An 18,888-nucleotide genomic window follows, 5' to 3' on the forward strand; every position below is an offset into this window, starting at 1 on the left:
ACACCATTTATTGACAAGACTATCCTTTTCCCATTGAGTATTCTTGGCTCTTTTGTCAATTATAAGCAAATAGTCATATGTGTGGGTTTATTTCTTAGACTCTAGATTGTATTTCATTGGTTGATGTGTTTATTTGTATGCCAGTTCCATACTGTTTTGATTATCACAGCTTTGGAGTATCACTTGAAATCAAGAAGTATAATGCCTCCAGCTTTGTTCTTCTTTCTAAGGATTCCTTTTCTTGTTCAGGGTCTTTGGAAGTTTCATAGGAATTTTAGGATGGTTTTAACTTTTTCTGTGAAAAACACCATTGGAATTTTGATAGGAATTTCAAAGGACCTGTAGATCTCTTTGGGCAGTATTGTACTAGCCACATTTCATGTGTTCAGTAGCCACATTTAGCTAGTGACTACCATAACAGGCCTCACAGTCAGAGAACATTCTATCTTTACAGAAATTTCTACTAGACATCACCGTGCCAAATGCACAGATGGAAATGCATTTCTTATCTTCCTTGAGAATTTGATTTGTTAATATTTGTTTTGTATTACAATACAGATGAACACTGTCTTATCCCTTTGTGTATCAGACCAGCAGTTTGATCCTCCAGCTTCCTTTTACCTACCTCACCTTTCACTTAGGGTCCATGAATATGAAATACCACATTTTCAGAATTGCTAATGCAAAGTGCTTCCCTCTTAATCACTACCATGCAAATAACAGTTACAGATTGTTGATGGAAGTAGCAGAGATTGCCTTGCTGTGCCCCACTGTTTGATTTGAAAATAACTGCCTGAGTGTTATATTACATTTGTGCCTAGTGTTAACTGGGATTCTGTGGTGCTAAAGGTATTTTTTCTTATTTTTCTACTCTTATAACTCAACCCATTAAAACTGACTCACTCTCTCTCTCTTTGAAACAATCCCTTTGTAACCAAGGATATCAGTACAGAGCACTCCAAGCAATCCCTCCAGGAGCCTTGGCTGCGAAGCCCTCATGCGAAGCTAAAATGACTTCATTATCTGTCTTTTGGTCCCATTCATGTTGTGGGTCACTGAGATGCCTTTGAAAAACACCACCACCACCACCTAAGTGGCTGCACGTACAACTTTAGGGCTCCATTTTCTTTCTCTGAACCAGCATTTGTCAGAGATTTTTTGTGGCTGATTGCTTTGGGTTGGTCTGACTTGATCTTAGAATTGTTTCCCACTCAACACAGTGGTTCCTGGCTTCGAGCTCTTTTTCATAATGCGCCCATAAACAGGTCTTCGAGCATTATAGCAGGCTACTTTCTCCTGTACCTTGATTCATCCGTTTGAGCAGCTGCTCGGGACAAGCTTGTATACCAGTGATATTATTTATACACCCCTTTTCACCTGCACCTTTCTACTCCCTGAGTTTAGATGGTGTGTTTACAGCTACAACTCAGATTTTCTCTAACACTAGCTTTGCTGTGTGTTTCAAATGTGAGTGTCCTTTGGAGATCCGTGACGGGAATATCACTCCACAGTCAGTCTGAATGTGGTGGACCAGAGCCTTGCTATGCTGGGGTAATCAGATCTGGGGGATGAGTGCCACCTTGGTGCCACATTCCGGAAGCCTGCCAAAGGCAATTTGCTGGGCTCTCTGATACAGTTTTCTACTTGACTTGAAACGCTTGACAGCCTTCTGCAAAGATAACATGTTTCAGTGACAGCTTTCAGCTTGGTATCTTCAATGACAGGTTTTAGACAAGTGTGGGGTTCACTCAGTGCAAGTTGATTCATGACCTTGGTCTTCCAGAAGCTTATTATCAATCTCTGTCACTCTGCTGGCCTCCAGAGTGATCCACAAGTTGTTGCCTATCTGTGGGCGCATGCGCCTGACTTGAGAGCACAGCCATCCAAATATGAACGCATCTGTCTCTGAAATTCAGAAGTACGGCTTTCTGAGAAGCAGAAATAAATCTTTGTTACTTCTCAAACTGTGCTTATGACTTCGAAATTTATGACATTATCCTAGACAGGCTAATAGCCCATAAATAATCAACCTAACATGATTCCATAGGAGTGATTTTTTTTTTAAGTACCAACCATTTAAAAAAAATAATTTATCTATTTTAATTGCAGGCTAATTACTTTACAATATTGTGGTGACTTTTGCAGTAGATTTACATGAATCAGCCACGGGTGTACATGTGTCCCCCATCCTGAACCCGCCTCCCATCTGGGTTGTCCCGGTACACCAGCTGTGAGTGCCCTGTTTCATACATCGAACTTGAACTGGTGATCTATTTCACATATGGTAATATACATGTTTCAATGCTATCCTCCCAAATCACCCCACCATTGCCTTCTCCCACAGAGTCCAAAAGTCTGCTCTTTTTATGTGTCTCATTCGCTCTTGTGTATAGGGTCGTCATCACCATCTTTCTAAATTCCATATATATGCGTTAATATACTGTATTGGTGTTTTTCTCTCTGACTTACTTCACTCTGTATAATAGCCTCCAGTTTCATCCACCTCATTAGAATTGATTCAAATGTGTTCTTTTTAATAGCTGAGTAATATTCCATTGTGTATATGTATCAGAACTTTCCTATCCATTTGTCTGCTGATGGACATCTAGGTTGCTTCCACTTCCTAGCTATTGTAAACAGTGCTATGATGAACATTGGGGTATGCAGTGTTAAATGTAAACATCGAATTGTATTTTCTGTTCTCTTAAAAGACTTTTAGTGTATGTTTCTCTAGAAACTTGGGTGCTGAAAAACCTGTCTTGTTCCTTTTTTTTTGTTTGAATATGCATGAACCTAGGAACAGCTTTATTCTGTTCTTAAAATGTCAGATGAGTTCATAAATATTCCAGCATTTTTAGAGAAATGAAGATCCATTTGCTTTGTCTATTATGCCTGGATCATATAAATTGAGTGGAACACAGTACAAATATAGGGCAGAATGCTGTGTATCTGAATTAAATGTGGGAGTTGATAATATCAACAGTGAATAGTATTGATAGGCAAGCTGGATAATATTTGTTAAAAAAAGTACATATCATTGTACTTTAGTTTTATAAGATTTGACTGTTTGGGGAAACTGAATAAAGGGGACACAGGACCTCTATATTATTTCTTAAAACTACATGTGGATCTACAGTTATCAGGAAGATTAAAAGTTTAATTAAAAAAAAAAGTATATCATGAGCCACATTGTCTTTGTTATCATCATTCATTTTGGATCTAACTTTCCTGCCTAGATGCCAAAAAACCTTATTTTTCTTCAGTCATTAATTTTTGAGCCCCAAAAGTCTTTCCTTGAAACTTGCACTTCTACAAAATAAATTCAGGAAGAGATACTCATTTTTTCTGTTGGAAATTTACAGGTCACTTATCTGTAAAATAGACTGTCTTTTGGATATTAAAATATGAATACAGAAAGTTAATATTTAAGGTGGCCTGTTACATACAGACAGTAACTTTCCCATAAAGCAGTTTTAATGTTCATATCTGTCTTAACCTGTGGAGAGGACCATATATCCAATCCGGCATAATCAATAGAGCAATGTGGTTGTCCGTAGTCCACTTCTCGAAAGTTGTCTAAAATATCTTTAGAAGACAGATAGCATCTCTCTGTTTCTTTCCGAACAGCCATAACTCTCTATTGCGCCAGTTTTCATTTGATTTCATCTAAAGTTATTTCCCTTTCTTTCATCTTTGTAGAATGAAAAGATAATGCATTCAACAAGAACATTTTGAGATAATCTTGCTGTTCCTAGCATTAGCTTCTAACTAAATGATTGGAATTTAAGATGTAGATAGTGGTTCTGGCCTATGTTAATAAGCCATGGTCTCCTGTGAGTTTTAAGTATTTGGAGGGTGTTTTTTATTTTTTATTTTTCCACCTCTTTTTCTTTTACCTTACACTAAGGACAGATGGTAAATGCAGTTGCCAAAATGCATGTTACTACTCTTTCCATACTTCATATTGGTTTGCTCTATTTTTTCTTTGCCTACATTCTTTCTTATTTGTCTATGTATACCTGACATAGATGGATTCAAAAAGTAATTGTTAAATTAATAAAAGTAGATCAACAGTTGGGAAAGTCTGCATAGGTAAATTGTGGAGGAACCATGTCCTAATATGTTGCTGAGCCCATATAATTCAGACAAAGATTAGGATACCGTTGCATCTACTTTATTTCACCTAGTCCTTGGAGCTTTTATGATACAGCAGTTCCATAAGAACCCACAGACTTAAACTAAGTCTCAACGAACCGTCTCACTGCAGGCTGGTATAAAGAGAAAAATACAGCCTTAAAAACAACCTCAGTCATGTCCACATGCTAGTTCCATGACTGAGCATGTCACCCTAGCTCAGTGCAAGAGGAGCATCTGACGCTGCTTCTCTTTTTGCTCACATGGTAAGCCCCACTCCACCCCCAGCCAAGCGAGTGTCTGACCAGGAAGGACACTCTGCATTCATTGCGGTTGCTGCTTGACCAACTGCTGCCTCCATGGTGCCCTGAAAGTCAGTGTTTTGACGAAGGTTGGTGGAGAAACTGACGCGAGCCTTACTGAGAGCCGTCATGGGCTCCTTACAGGGTTTCCAGTGGTGATTTTCATGATGCTTGATTTCTGTCCAAACTCACAGACTTCTGTGCTCAGCCCTCACTCAGGAGGGAGTTCCATAGTTTCAGCATAACTGTCCAGGTGTCACATGCATAGAAAAGCCTTTAACAACTCTGAGATTCGTAAGGAATATTCTAGGAATTCTCTGTGTGCTTGTCTTCTTGACTCTCAATATTTGCGCTTCCTCTTCTTTTACTTTGTGGCCTATTTTTGTCTGTTCATTAGTATATCTCCACATGTTTTTTTTTTGTGTGTGTGGTTTTGCTCTCTCCCGTCTTTTCTCTCACATCTCCCTGAATTTCCCCTCTCCTGTAACAAGACTGGCTCTTGCCTGTTGGTCTGTCTTTACTCCCAGCTCCTAACTTTGTCCCCTTTCTCTTCCTTCTTCCTGTTGTCCTTGTAGCTAGTCGCAGATGAGAACCACGGTTTGAAAAGGGGTTTTGTTTACTCTGTGTACAGAGTAGAGAGTCCAGCATTGATGGTGAAAATCTAAGTATGTCCTCATTCCAGTAAAACCTCTATTCCTGGCATGTTGATGTAGGACAGGTTTTTGGTACAAGTGAAAATACACAGTGATCTCCCAAGTCCATGTTCTTAGGGTTTCCAATTTGGCTTGATAAGAAACTTATTTTTATTTTTATTTTTTTTTGTTACTCCTTTTTATTCTATCACCCACCACCCTATTGCAGTTACCTTAGTGATCCTTGATAGGTACTGAAGAGGCACCAGCATTGGATCTTTTTCCCTGGGTCACATTTTCTTTTAAGCTGTGAGTTTTATTTATGCCATTAATGAGTTGGTCATTTTGCTCACAAAGCGGCTGCCAAGGTTAGAAGCCGAGCCTCAGCCAAGTAGACAGATGTTTGAAAGCATCTGGGTGTTCAGCAGCATTGACACTGGGCCTGCCCAACCCTGTCTTTGTAATACCCTGCAGCACCTCTGGTTAGCTCAAGGTTGCCCAAAAAAGACAATTTAAGTGTAATTAAGAAAAAATTCCGTTCTTCTTTGGGGGATGCTAAATGTGCTTTGGCTCTTCACTTTTTAAAGTTTCCTGTTTCAAATATCCAGATCCCTTATTATTTAGCCATTAAAAAGAGTGAAATGGTGCCATTTGCAGCAAAGTGGATGGACCTAAAGATTATCATACTGAGTGAAGTCAAAGAGAGAAGGAGAAATATCATATGACATCCTTTATATGTGGAATTTAAAAAGAAATTACACAAATGAACTTAGAAAACAGAAGCAGACTCACAGACTTGGAGAACGAACTTAGGGTTGCAGGGGAGAGGGACAGTTAGGGTGTTTGGGATGAACATGTACACATTGGTGTATTTTAAATGGATAACCAGCAAGGACCTCCTGTATAACACACAGAAATCTGCTCAGTGTTAAACGGCAGCCTGGATGGGAGGGGAGTTTGGGGAAGGACAGCTACTTGTGTACGTATGGCTGAGTGCCTTCGCTGTTCATCTGAAACTGTCACAACATTGTTAATCGGCTATACCCCAGTACAACAAGAAAAGTTTGTAAAAATTCAGATATCCAGATTCTTGGATTCTTGTCAGCCTGTTAGTGTTCAGTCTTGCCTGAACCCTGCAATTCAAGTTGGAGCCATTTCCCTAGGTCTTTCCTTGCAAGTCACACTGTAATCTCTGTTCCTGCCTGCCAAGCTCCAGATCCTTCCTGTTATTCCCTCAGCCCTACCCCTGCGCTCAGGTAGTAGCAGCTATCTTCTGAGTAAACTGAAGCTTAATTTACCAGTCACAGAATGGGCAAACCAGCGCTTTGTTGCATAACTTGCCTCATGTAGGTTTTGAACTTGGAGGATAATTTTTAAAGTCCACTTTTCTGTGTTTTAGGGCACAGAACCTTCTACTGGGTTGTCATCCAACATATTTTATGATTAAAAGGTCAGCTATTCTGCCTTGTCCATCTTGCTTAGTTTCAGTTCAGTTCAGTCGCTCAGTTGTATCCAACTCTGCGACCCCATGGACTGCAGCACGCCAGGCTTCCCTGTCCATCACCAACTCCCGGAGTTTACTCACACTCATGTCCATCGAGTCGGTGATGCCATCCAACCATCTCACCCTCTGTCGTCCCCTTCTCCTCCCGCCTTCAGTCTTTCCCAGCATCAGGGGCTTTTCCAAGGAGTCAGTTCTTCACATCAGGTGCTGTGGCCTGTTTTCCCCACCAGCTATACACTCTGTGAGGGCGGGAGATAATACCTCATTTAAAATCTTTCCTTTGCTTCGCCAGTAGTTATTGGTAAATATTAGATAAAGTAAATGCTGATGCCTATAGGGAAGTCAGTAGAAGATTAGCACTTGAGCTAGTGTGTCTTGACCATCAGACCAGGGCGTTTCTCTTTTGACCAGGAGCCCTAAAGCATTCCCTGATGCACACTGGAATTGTGGGTGGTTGGGGGTCTCAGCATTAATGATCCAATAATGGTAGTCTTTTCCCATCTTGTAGTGTTGAAAGCTGTTTAACAAGTGGTGGAGGTAAGATACTGAGGAGCTTATTTTCCTTCTCACATGGATTTTTTAAAAACTTTTGGCATCTGTTGCTATTTAGTCAGATTTTAGTAGGAATACTTGCTTTAGGCCAGCATTATTTAGATGCATTGAGTATAATTTATTAACCGTTAATAGATGTCCTGCAAAGAATGCAGTGAATGCCTGGTCCTCAGTCACCTCGTCAAATTCGGAAAGTAATTCCTTATCCATGGTGTGACTTGTATGTCTCCCCTGCCCCTATGCAGAGCATTGTTACATTTTGGGAAGCCCTGGACACAGGGGGAATCTATGAAAGCTGTGGATGCTCTTCCTGGAAGAACTATTATAAACAGTAGTTATACAATGCCATCTATTTTTCAAATATAATCTTGAGGTATACAGTATTATAACCTGACATCTAGGTATACTACAAGGTGATCAGCACTCCAAGTCTCATTTATCATCAGTCACCGTACAGTAGATTCCCTCCACACATTTCACCCACCCCTGGTAACTGCACCTCTGATCTCTGTATCTATGAGTTTATTTCCATTTTAGTTTGCTTTTTTCTTTTTTGAGTTTCCACACATAACTGAAATAATGCACATCTGTCTTTCTCCTTCTGGCTTATTTCACTTAGAGTAATATCTTCAAAGTTCATTCATATTGTTGCAAATGGCAAGACTTCTTTCTTTTTCATGGCTGAGTAGTACTCCATTGTGTATGCATATCCCACCTCTTCTTTATCTATTCGTCTATCTGTGAGCACTTAGGTTGTTTCTATATCATGGCTGTTTTAAACATAGAGGTTCACATACCTTATCAAATTAGTTTTCATGTGCTTAGGGTAAATGCCCAAATGGAATAGATAGGTCAAATGACAGTTCTGTTCTTACTTATTCTTACTATTTTCTATAGTAGAAAAATTCCCACCAGCAGTGCACAAAGTTCCCCTTTTCTCCACACCATTGCCAATACTTATTTCTTGTCTTTTTGGCGATTGCCGTTGTAACAGATGTGAGGTGATCTGCACCATGATTCTGTTTTGCATTTTCCTATTTATTAGTCATGTTGAACATCTTTTCATATGCCTGTTGGCCATGTGTATGTCTTTTCTGGAAAAATGTCTACTTCGATCCTCTACCTAATTTTCAATCAGATTGTTTGTCTTGTTGTCTTTGAATTCTGTGAGTTCTTTGTATTTAACCCCTTATTGGATATACACATTGCAAGCACCGTCTCCTATTTAATAGGTTGCCTGTTCTTTTCTTTTGGATTGTGTTTCCTTTTTTTAAAGATGTGTATTTATTTATTTTACGGCTGCACTGTGTCTTCATTGCTTTGTGAGCACTTTTCTCTAGTTGCGGCGAGTGGGAGCTGCTCTCTGCTTGCGGTGTGCGGGCTTCTCCTGGCAGTGGCTTCTTTTGTTACGGAGTACAGGCTCTAGGCGCACGGGCTTCAGTAGTTGTGACTCTCGGGCCCTAGGGCACAGTTTCAGTAGTTGTGGCATATAGAATTAGTTGCTCTGCGGCATGTGGGATCTTCCCAGAATGGGGATTGAACCCATGCCCCCTGCATTAGCAGGCGGATTCCTAAACATTGAGCCAGCCAGGGAAGCCCCTGCTTTTTCATTTTGATGATGGTTTCTTTCTCTGTGCAGAAGCTTTTCACTTTGATATATTCCCATTTGTTTAATTTTGCTTTTGTTTTTCTTGTCTCTGCAGTCAGATCCAGAAAAGAAGGAGTAAGACCCATGTCAAAGAGTTTACCACCTATGTTTTCTTCTAGGAAGTTTATGGTTTCGGTCTTATATTCAGGTCTTTAATTCATTTTGAATTAATTTTTGTATATGATATGAAATGGTAGTGTTCATTCTGTTGTATGTGACTGCCCAGTTTTCCCAACACCATTTGTTAAAAAGTCTATCATCTCTCCATCATATGTTCTTTGCTCCTTGTAAATTAATTGCCCATATATGTATGGATTTCTTTCTGAGCTTTTACAATGCCATCTTCATGCAGTAACGTGGTGAATGAATTACTCTTCTGGGTATTCACCCTATGTCAACTATTGTGATCCCGCAACAAACTTGTGAAGTTGCTGTTGGACTGTTCCAGTTTTACAGAATAGGAACTGAAACACCCAGAATTGCAGTAACTTTGTCAAAACTGGATAGTGGCAGATCTAGGACTGAAATCCAGACCGAAGCAACTCAAGAGTCCAGCTGCATTTATGTCCCCGTGCTCAGAATTTTACCTCCTGTTTCAGGAGGGCATGGGCCCCCAAATCTGTGAGCAGCTGTTGCTGTGGACTTTGGACTCCAGGTTAGGGATCCTGAATTTGAAACCTGAGGCTTCTTCCACTTCCTCCACCATTCTGTTTCGACTTCATCAAAATCCATGTTAGCAGCTGAACAGCCAGAGGGCCTCGTTCTATAAAGTCCCTCCTAGGTAACTTACCTGCCTCCTCATCCTCCTCCTAGCCCATCTTTTTCCAGTCTTTAGCTGTTGCTTGCTACCTTCTTTGTTGCTTGCTACCTTCTTAAATGTCACCTTACCCAGTTTCACTTTTTTGTGCTATTGTTTCAAAATTTAAATTAAAATGTATTTATTTATTATTATCATAGTATCATTTACCTATCATACTATGTTACTGTTTTGCAGTTGACTCCCTTCATCTTAATTAAAATGAATTGATTTTAAAACAAAATATTTTATCAACACCTTATTGCAAAAACCCATGCTATTTGACATGTGATAGTTAAGTCGCTCAGTCGTGTCTGACTCTTTGCGACCCCGTGGACCGTAGCCCACCAGGCTCCTCCATCCATGGGATTCTCCAGGCAAGAATACTGGAGTGGGTTGCCATTTCCTTCTCCAGGTTGACATGTGATAGACGTATGTAAAAAATTATGCCTATAAGCTGTGAAAATAAATCAAAGGTACCAATGTTATTACTTTCTAGCTTAAATACTTCTGGTAAAAGGAGGAAATGAATGAGTATCATTTGAAGTGTGGAGTGCATTTTAGACATCAAATTGAGATTTCTTGTCCATTGATAAGCCCAAAAGGATACAAATAATGGAAATACTTTTTTTACTCGATGTTATAGTAAATTCAAAGTAGCTGCTCAACACGTAACATCTCAAGTATTTGGGCCACATCTACCTTTGCTGTTTGTTGTTTCTCCTCAAGGAGAGTTTTGTTTTGTGGGAAAAACAATATTGCTTTAGAGTGGAACTCTGTCTGAAAGTGAAAGTACGGGTGTGGTCACCCATCTGCACGGTGCATAGTTTGACAAGAACCCACATTGACCGTGCAGTTGCTGAATTGCTGGCGCTGTGTTCAGCACTTTTGGTGTATGATTTCCTTCAAACATCAAAACAGCCTCCCCAGGTGTAGGCACTGTTGATGCCATTTGAGCAATGAGGGAAACCGAGACACAGAGAAGTCAGGTAGCTTGCCCAAGGTCACCCAGCTTTTAAGTGGCAGGAGAACATTCTCACCCAGGTGTGTCCGTCCTCTGAGCTCGAGGCTCTTGCCACATTCTGTGCGCTGCAGCAACTCCCTTTGGTACATTTTGTTGTGAAACAGAGCTGTGTTATCTGTGGTCAGCAGAAACTTGTTGCACCGTGGCTGGGCAAGTTCTCTCTTCCCAGCGTTCCATGTAAACTAAAATGTAAGCCGTAAGCTGCTTTCGGAAGGTGGGGGCAGTAAGTGCTTGTAGCATGCTGTGTTCTCTAGTGAGAGATACTGTAAAATGAAAAATGAGATTAGTCTTTCAGGTTGTACGGTTGCCTAATTATGCTTTTAATTATTCATGTAAAACAAGTAAAATGACCCCTGACAGAGACATAAATGATTTAGGTAAAATCAAATATTTATAAGATGCTGCTGAGTCCCTGGATGTATTGTAACAGATGCACTCCAAATGCTTTGCCTCCGTCCTTTGGATGCAAAATGGTTATGTATAGAATCTGTAACCGGCTGATAGTCATCAGCAGTGTTTAGGACACTACTGAGCTAATTCATAGGTATTTTGGCTTTGGCACACAGGTTCAGTGTAATAGTTTATCTTCTAAAATATACTGTATCCTAGTGATCACCAAACGACAACCCCCTCCTGCTTGTTCTTACCTTTTTTTAATGGCTGGGAAACGAAAAAAAAACAAAAAAAGGAGAAGAATATTCCATAATCTGTGAAAATTATATCCAAATTGTAGTATGGATAAATTTTTATTGAAACAAAGCCTCACCTGAGCATTTACTTACTGTGTTTCGCTGCTTCTGTGTTATGAACACTGTTAAGTACTTGAAACAGGAGCCATAGGACCCACCAATCTTTAAGTATGTCTTATCTTAACCTTCTACAGAAAAAGTTCGCCAACCCTTGTTCTAAACCATGCTAGCAGAAATAAAGGTGGAACAATGCTGTAGCATATTCAATCAGCCTAAGAAACACTTTTATTTCATCTTATCCTTTAATCTCTATTCTACTAATTGAATATTTTTCAGAAGTTGGAGGAAAACTGCCTTTTGAATGCAGTAAAAAGGGATTTACACAAACAGGTTTCCTTCACTTGCTTTTAGTGCTCCCTTTATATAGAGAAGTGCTGAAACTAATTATACTTGTTTTAGAAATGGGTCATTAGTTTAGTCCCTATCTTTTATGGAGACCTAATTTTCATGCTGGATTTCTAAGACTCGAACTGGGATCTCTTTAGGAAGAGCAGATGATGAGGGTATGAAAGGTTTTCCTTGCCTTAAAAAAGCTTAGCTTTTGACCACAAACCATTTAATATATTGGTTGGAACTTAATGTGTATTTAGCAGCCAATAAGTGTTTGAATGAATGAATTCATTTCAAACAAAATGGAGGGGGAAATACATGACTTACAAAATGAAATCTTTTTTATCCACTTGGGTATTCAATTCCTTCTGGAAAAATAATTTTTCTGCTAGTCTAAGTCCATGTTTTTTGTTCTTGATTTCTCTTTTCCAGGCTTTAAGGGAGAGAGATGTGGTTTTGAAATTTAGGATTTGAATTGATTGACGTTTTTTCAGATGGGCTAAGCAAAAGTTTCTTAGAATTAAAAGAAATAGTAAAGTGAAACTACTAAACTGCAGTTATTTGAGTGACTTAATGAGAATTTTAACTGCACTTTCCTGGATACCATATCAAATATGAACACATTCCCCAACCCTGGCTGTCTTCGCTTTATTGTTGCCTTAATACTGGTTTCTTGTTGTAGTCACTAAGTCATGTCCGACTCTTTATAACGCAGTGGACTGTAGGCCGCCAGGCTTCTCTCTCCGTGGAACTTCCCAGGCAAGGATGCTGGAGTGCGTTGCCATTTCCTCATCCAGGGGATCTTCCTGACCCAGAGACTGAACCTGGATCTCCTGCATTGGCAGATGGATTTTTTACTACTGAAAAGCCCACCTTAGTATTTGTAAACCCTGCAAGTTTTATTACCTGATACGTTGCCTAAGTTTTCTGATTAAAGAAACATGTCTTTTGCATCCGGCTTATGTGTATTTCCCATCTCGTTCCAGAGTGAATCTTGGGGTGGCAAGATTCAGGTGAGGGAAGTGAAAGTGTTGGTCACTCAGTTGTGTCTGACTCTGCGATCCCATGGTCTGTAGCCCGCCAGGCTCCACTGTCCATGGGTTCTTCTGGCAAGAATACTGGAGTGGTTTGCCATTTCCTTCTCCAGGGTATCTTTCCAGCCCAGGGATAGAACCCAGGTCTGCTGTACTGCAGGCAGATTCCTTGCCATCTGAGCCATTAGGGAAGCCCTAGGAATCAGTGTTTAAGAAAGAGAAATAATTTTGATCATCAAGCAGATTTAGGAGACCTGATTCAAAGCAACTTACTCTGTCATTGTCTGTGGTTTGTGTTTGTTTTTTCTTTTCCAACTATGAAATGGATAAATTCTGAGACCATTCCCTGGGAATTTTCAGATGTTAGAATCAACTGACTGTTGAGAGCATTCTTTACCTAGAATGTGCTAATGTATGCAAACTGATGTATTTGACTTGTGTTTTAACAGGTACATGAGGAAATAATTCACATCATATAACCATGAGCTTTATTTAATGCAACAGAAGATATCTTTTAAGTTTGGTTTGGAAACTCATTGTTTCACCCCCGCACCCTATTTTTCACAGTTGCCATCCTGCTGAAAGATGACTATTTTGTCAGCGGCGCTGGCCTGCCTGGCAGATTCAAAGCTGAGAAGGTGGAGTTTCACTGGGGCCACAGCAATGGTTCCGCCGGCTCTGAACACAGTGTCAACAGCAGGCGGTTTCCCGTGGAGGTGAGTGCAACCTGAGATTTCAGGGGCAGCTGTGTCTTGGGCCTTGGCATTAACAGAGAGCTTTGTCTTTACCCCCCAGACATTTTGCGAGTGAAACTTGTACCGTCCTTTCCTTTGTGTCTGGAGATCCTACATATACAGCATGACAGAGGGATAACTGTTCTCAAATTTCTTATCTTTGTTTAACGGGCACAGGATATAGAAGTCGCAAACATTGTGGTCTGAGTCGACTTTAACCCTTGGTGGATGATTTCAAACCCTTGGTTTCATTTGACACGATTTCTTCTCCCTGTCCATTTCTGAAACCGTGCTCTCTAAAAGTGAAATTCTGTCTTCGTTTTGACCTTTTAGAAAAGCGAAAAGGTAGTTGATACGTGAAGGGGAGTCTCAGAACCATCTCTCAACGGGGAAGCTGCTTGAAAGGTTTGTGTACTGCTGAGGAAGATGCTGTGGCCACTGGTCATATGACTCACTGTTACCTTTTTGGGATTGATGGTGTCATTTTGCCTCCTCTGTGTCAGTTTTCTCAGAGATCCATGCAGAAGAAAGGGTGGGTGCGTTAGGTCATGTGTATCCTTTCGGTGAGAGAGGGAAGGAGCAGTTCTCCAAGCTCTTGTTTTAATCTTTGGTGGGGACAAGGCATCTGCTTCATTGCTAGCCTCATTTTTTTTTATATCTTTAATCACAGTCAGGATGTAAATATTCTTTCCTGGGGACAAGCACATTTGTTGATTATTTGGATGCCCACATGGTAAGCTTTACAGATTTGTGAAAGTAGTAGGTAGGCTTGTACCCAGGCCTGTGACTGAACTCAAAACATGGAATGGCAACTCTGTTAGTGTTTTATGACTTCAGTAAGTCATGATCTACTTGGGTCGTCTGATGAATATTTTCAATCCTTCTCCATAGAGAAAAAATATAAATGTGTATTTGCATGTAATCTGTAGGGTTTTGTCACTCACCCTCACTCCTCCAGCACATTCATGGGCCTTTTAGGTAACCTTGAAGCTTAAGTGAAAAATCCCTACAAAAGGTGGAGATGGTCTCTTATCCATGATTGCTGGAGAAACCAGTGATCACCATTCTGAGAAAGTGCTGCATATATATATATATATTTTTTTTTTTTGGTGTTGTTGAGCTGATGAATTCACAGTATTAAAAATTCTTTCTGCATTACTATTCCTCTATCATGGGACTTCCTGTCCTAGTCGCATTAATGTTATGCCTTATGAGTAGAGTTTCTACTTAATGGGCTCTTTTTTCTCCCTTGTATGTTGAATGAATCATTTCTTAGAAATCTTAGCTTGATTTGTACTTGGAAAACTTGATTCCTAGAAGCCAAGTTGCATCAGGTTTTGAAGTTTGGGGTTTCTCTTTTGCTCCTGTTGGCCAGTTCGCGTTGGCAGTTTAGCCGAAGGGAAAGTTTCTGTCCAGCTAGGTTTGCTTTAAAGCTTCTTTATCTTAGAATCGGGTTGCCATTTGTCTAGTTAATGTTGATCTGGACAAAAGACCTGTGCTTGAAAGTTGGGGAAACTTAATTTGGCAGCTGTCTTGGAAAAGAAAAACTCTGGAGAAAGGAACTGGAAACTCCTGCCTCATGCTGAAATCACATTTCCTAGTGCCTATTTCCTCTTCCTGTTTGATTCTGGAAAGATGAATAGACTAGATATGTATTCTTTTGAAAATTTATTGCTTTAAATGAATTTTTTTTAACTCAAAAAGGGCCATGAAATTTAGAAACTAATTAGAAATGGCAGCTACAATGCCCAGACTTACTGTTTGACCAAGCTCTTTGAATTTATTTCTTCTCAGCAATGTCAGATGGTAAGCTGCCTATATTAATTGGGTGCTTCATTGAAACCCATCTGGTTCCTAGCTTGTTTTTCTTTTTAATGTGATAAATATGTTAAATTACTTAGTGGTTGTAGTTGGAGGAACTTGAATTTCAGAGATCAAAGGTAACAGGATCAAATTTAATTGTAAAATACGCACAGAAATGTTGCTCATTTTTGCACAAGAATTAAATTGCTTTGAGTTCCTGATTAACACCAGGTCTTCCTGAGATTTTTATACTGTTTGAACATCTCAGACTTGGTTTATATCCTTCCATATAACTACACTGCTTTTCAAGAGGTTAAAATGAAAGGGAGAAAATCATAATGTACCACATGGTAATTTATCAGCATTGGGGATATTATTGGTCTTTTATAGAGAACCAGAGAAGGAAGAGCTATTGTGGACGACTGGGCTGGGATTGGTCAAATACAGCATTGATTCTCCACTGGAGATAGCATCCTCCCTTCCAGAGGACATTAAGCATTTTCCGGGGACATTTGTGGTTGTCACCGTTGTGGGCAGTGGTGTGCTGTCAGCATCTGGTGGACAGAGGCCAGGGATGATGCTAAACATCCCAGTTCATAGGATCCACACTGTCACTATTGGGAGGCTCTCAGGAAGAGAAAGCTGTGTGTGTAGTGGAATCCAGCCGTCCTTTACTTGTGTGGCATCATTTTAAGTAGATTTGCGTAAAGAAGCCTCATGGCAGAGTTGGTTTTTAGAGAGGAAATTGCCTCTCTTGCCTCCTGGGTCAGTCTTGCTGGTCCTGGTTCCTTTAGATTCCATTTGGAATAAAGTCATGACCTTGAGTATTTCCTATTTCCTCAGTTGCCTCGGCCCCAGCACTGCAGGTTGGATTTTAAGTTTATGCCCCATGAGATTCTGGATCTGCTCCCTGAGGGTAAACTGCTACAAACCCAACCTTGTATGTTTTGCTGCTTCCCAGGAATTCTTTGAGGTCATCTGCAACAACTTTGTACACATTTAGAAATTAAACCTCTCCGTGTTTTCCTGGCTGAAATCCTGGACTCAGCCTTGTCGTTCCTGCACTTAAAAACATCCAGCCTAACAGAAAAAATAAATGTCCTTGTTAAAACAAAACAAAAGCCTTTCAATAGTGGCATTTTTTACAGCTCAGTTAAAATTAGAAAAGGAAGTAAAAAATCAGATGACGAGGCTAGGAAACTAGACCCACTTTGGGTCCTCAGATGCACTCACCTCCTAGTATTCAGCTTTCTCTCTTGTCTAGAAGCAAATTTGTCTGGTGTGCCTTCTGTCATGTGAATGCTGGGTTATAATGATGAGGCAGAGAGCCTTTTCATCGAGATAATTATACTCGAGTCACGACACAGATATTGACCAAACACTCACATATACAGGTTTGTAATATTGGTTGTGAAACAGTCTCTGAAGGAGAAGGGCATTTTGTCATGAGATGGAAGACATCAGTGGAGACAGGTATTTATTAAGAGGGAAGAGATTCATTGGAGCCTGCCCAAAGAACAGAGGTGTGCAAAGGCCCTGAGACAGGTGATACCTAATTGCTTACAGGTACCTTTAAGCAATTAAGAGAGATCAGTTGGGATTTTGATAGGATAAGACCCTCCCCCAAACATTGTTCACTCACTAATTTCCGAAACCTGTGAACTTATTTGTTACTTTATCCAGCAAAAGGGACTTTGCAGATGTGATTAAGCATCCTTAAAGTCAGAAGGTTTAGAATATTCCTATGATTAGGACAGGGGTTCTGTTTGAGTTTTTCCATGGTACTCCACTTTGTTTTACCTGTCTAATCAGCTATCTGTGATGGCTCTGTCCTGAATACTGTCCCTACTCCATACTCATTCCGTTTTAAATAAAAGTTCATGTAGCACTAATAGAAATTGAATCATGCCGTGTTTTCGCTAATAACTGAAGTTGGAGTTAATGCAAAGAGAAACCTCCAGATGAAACCCTCTGAGAGCTCCATTAAGGTGGAGGTTCATTGCATGCTTATTTTCTGAGGTAATTAAAATCTTGTTTATTACAATAAGAGATCATGGGAGTTGTTGATTCAGACTTATCGGTGCTTTATGAGTTGAAGTCTTCAATAAGCTTAAATGATCCAAATTGATTGTGTATGCCCTTTCCAGTGGAACTCACAGCTGGTTCACTTCAGTTCAGTTCAGACCATCTTAGCAAGTGAGTAGAAGCAAAGACATTTTTCCTAATACATACCGTGCGCACAGTACCATATGGCGCAGGTCTGCAATGCCTTAGCCGAAACCCTTGGGACCAGCTGTTTTAGAATTCAGTATCTTTTTTAGAAAGGCATGATGGTGCATATGCCATATATATTTACAGAAGACACATAGTGGGGTCTGGAACTGTACCCCTTGAATGCATTTATATTTTTGCAGCATGCAGATGAATATTCACACAAGTAGGAAATATCACTATTCTAAATGGCTTCCCGTCTCTCCACCTCTGATTTTACTGCTGAGTTAGTTTTGCACCACAATTATATATGTCAATAATAACAACACCTTTGATCTCGGAAGCTTTTGAGGTTTCATAGTCACTGATAAAGGATTTATGGACCTACATTTTAAAAATCGGTCCACAGTGTAGCACTGGTTTATGTTCCAAAGAGTATAGGTTATTTCCACCCGTGACACAAGCACACACTAAATTCTTTGTCTCCCTGATGGGCTGTGTGTGTCTGGGTCCTCCTCTCATCCTGCTCCCTGCTCTGCTCTGCCATGATACCATACAACATTCTTAGTCAAAGTTAGGTTTTGTCCAGGGGGCAAGAAGGTGCTAGTGTTAGCCTGACCTCAATGTGTGGTTCAGTCCCATTTTAACGCTCTGTTTGAGCCTGCGTTCTCCTCCAGTATCCACGTCTGTGGATATGTTACCTGGATCTACTCTGTATTCATTCTTGTCTGCCCAGCACCTACCTTTGTGCTTAGAGGCAGACTGATGATTTTCCTTTCGTTTTGTGAAGTGAATTTTGTTCTTCCAGGGCTTCTGTCCTATTCTGGTTGGATAGTTGACTTGCCTTAAACCCCTAGGCTATGTCCAGGTAACTCACATCTGCCTTCCTTCTCCCAGGTAAGATGCTAAAAACAACCTAAAGGGATGACAAGAAAAACAGTGACATAATGTACAAGTAAAATGAATCGTAGTTAAGATTTTGGAGACATTGGAACCCAGATTCTCGAGTTCTGACACTACACTTCAGCCGGGGCATTTAGCATCCAGGAAGCTCAGCTGTTCCACCTGTAAGATGGGTGTGATAAGAATACACTCATGCTCTTGGGACACACACAGGGGCTTCACACTCTGTCACCGTCTCTCCACTCATACAAGCATGGCAGCTACTACATAACTCAGATGTGGACCAGTCCGGCCAGGGTTCCAAGTGCCATGTGGAGTCCTAGCTTCAGTAGCGTGACATTCTAGAACAGGACTAAGTGGGCCGAAGGCAGTTTGCCCATTACTCTTGTGTGAATTTCTTTTTTTCTGCTGGAAATAAAGGTTGACATATGAAATGCTTTCTTGAAGACTTACTGTATACAGTGGCATTGCAAAGGCTATTAGAATTCCTCCGTTGAAATGTGTTTGACAAGTGACAGTGAAGTCGCTTAGT

General features: G+C 40.3%; 1 protein-coding gene across 3 annotated transcripts in view; it reads left to right on the top strand.

The window, feature by feature from the left end:
* Window positions 1-18,888, top strand: part of PTPRG (protein tyrosine phosphatase receptor type G) — a 749,569-nt gene that overhangs the window by 424,428 nt on the left and 306,253 nt on the right. For all 3 annotated transcript variants that reach the window (XM_043441944.1, XM_043441943.1, XM_043441946.1), the window contains exon 4: window positions 13,273-13,421. In XM_043441944.1, the coding sequence (XP_043297879.1) occupies window positions 13,273-13,421 (149 nt within the window). The remainder of the gene's footprint in view (window positions 1-13,272; window positions 13,422-18,888) is intronic.

The sequence above is a fragment of the Cervus canadensis genome, chromosome 22 (genome assembly GCF_019320065.1).
Source record: "Cervus canadensis isolate Bull #8, Minnesota chromosome 22, ASM1932006v1, whole genome shotgun sequence".
Taxonomy (NCBI): Eukaryota; Metazoa; Chordata; class Mammalia; order Artiodactyla; family Cervidae; genus Cervus; species Cervus canadensis.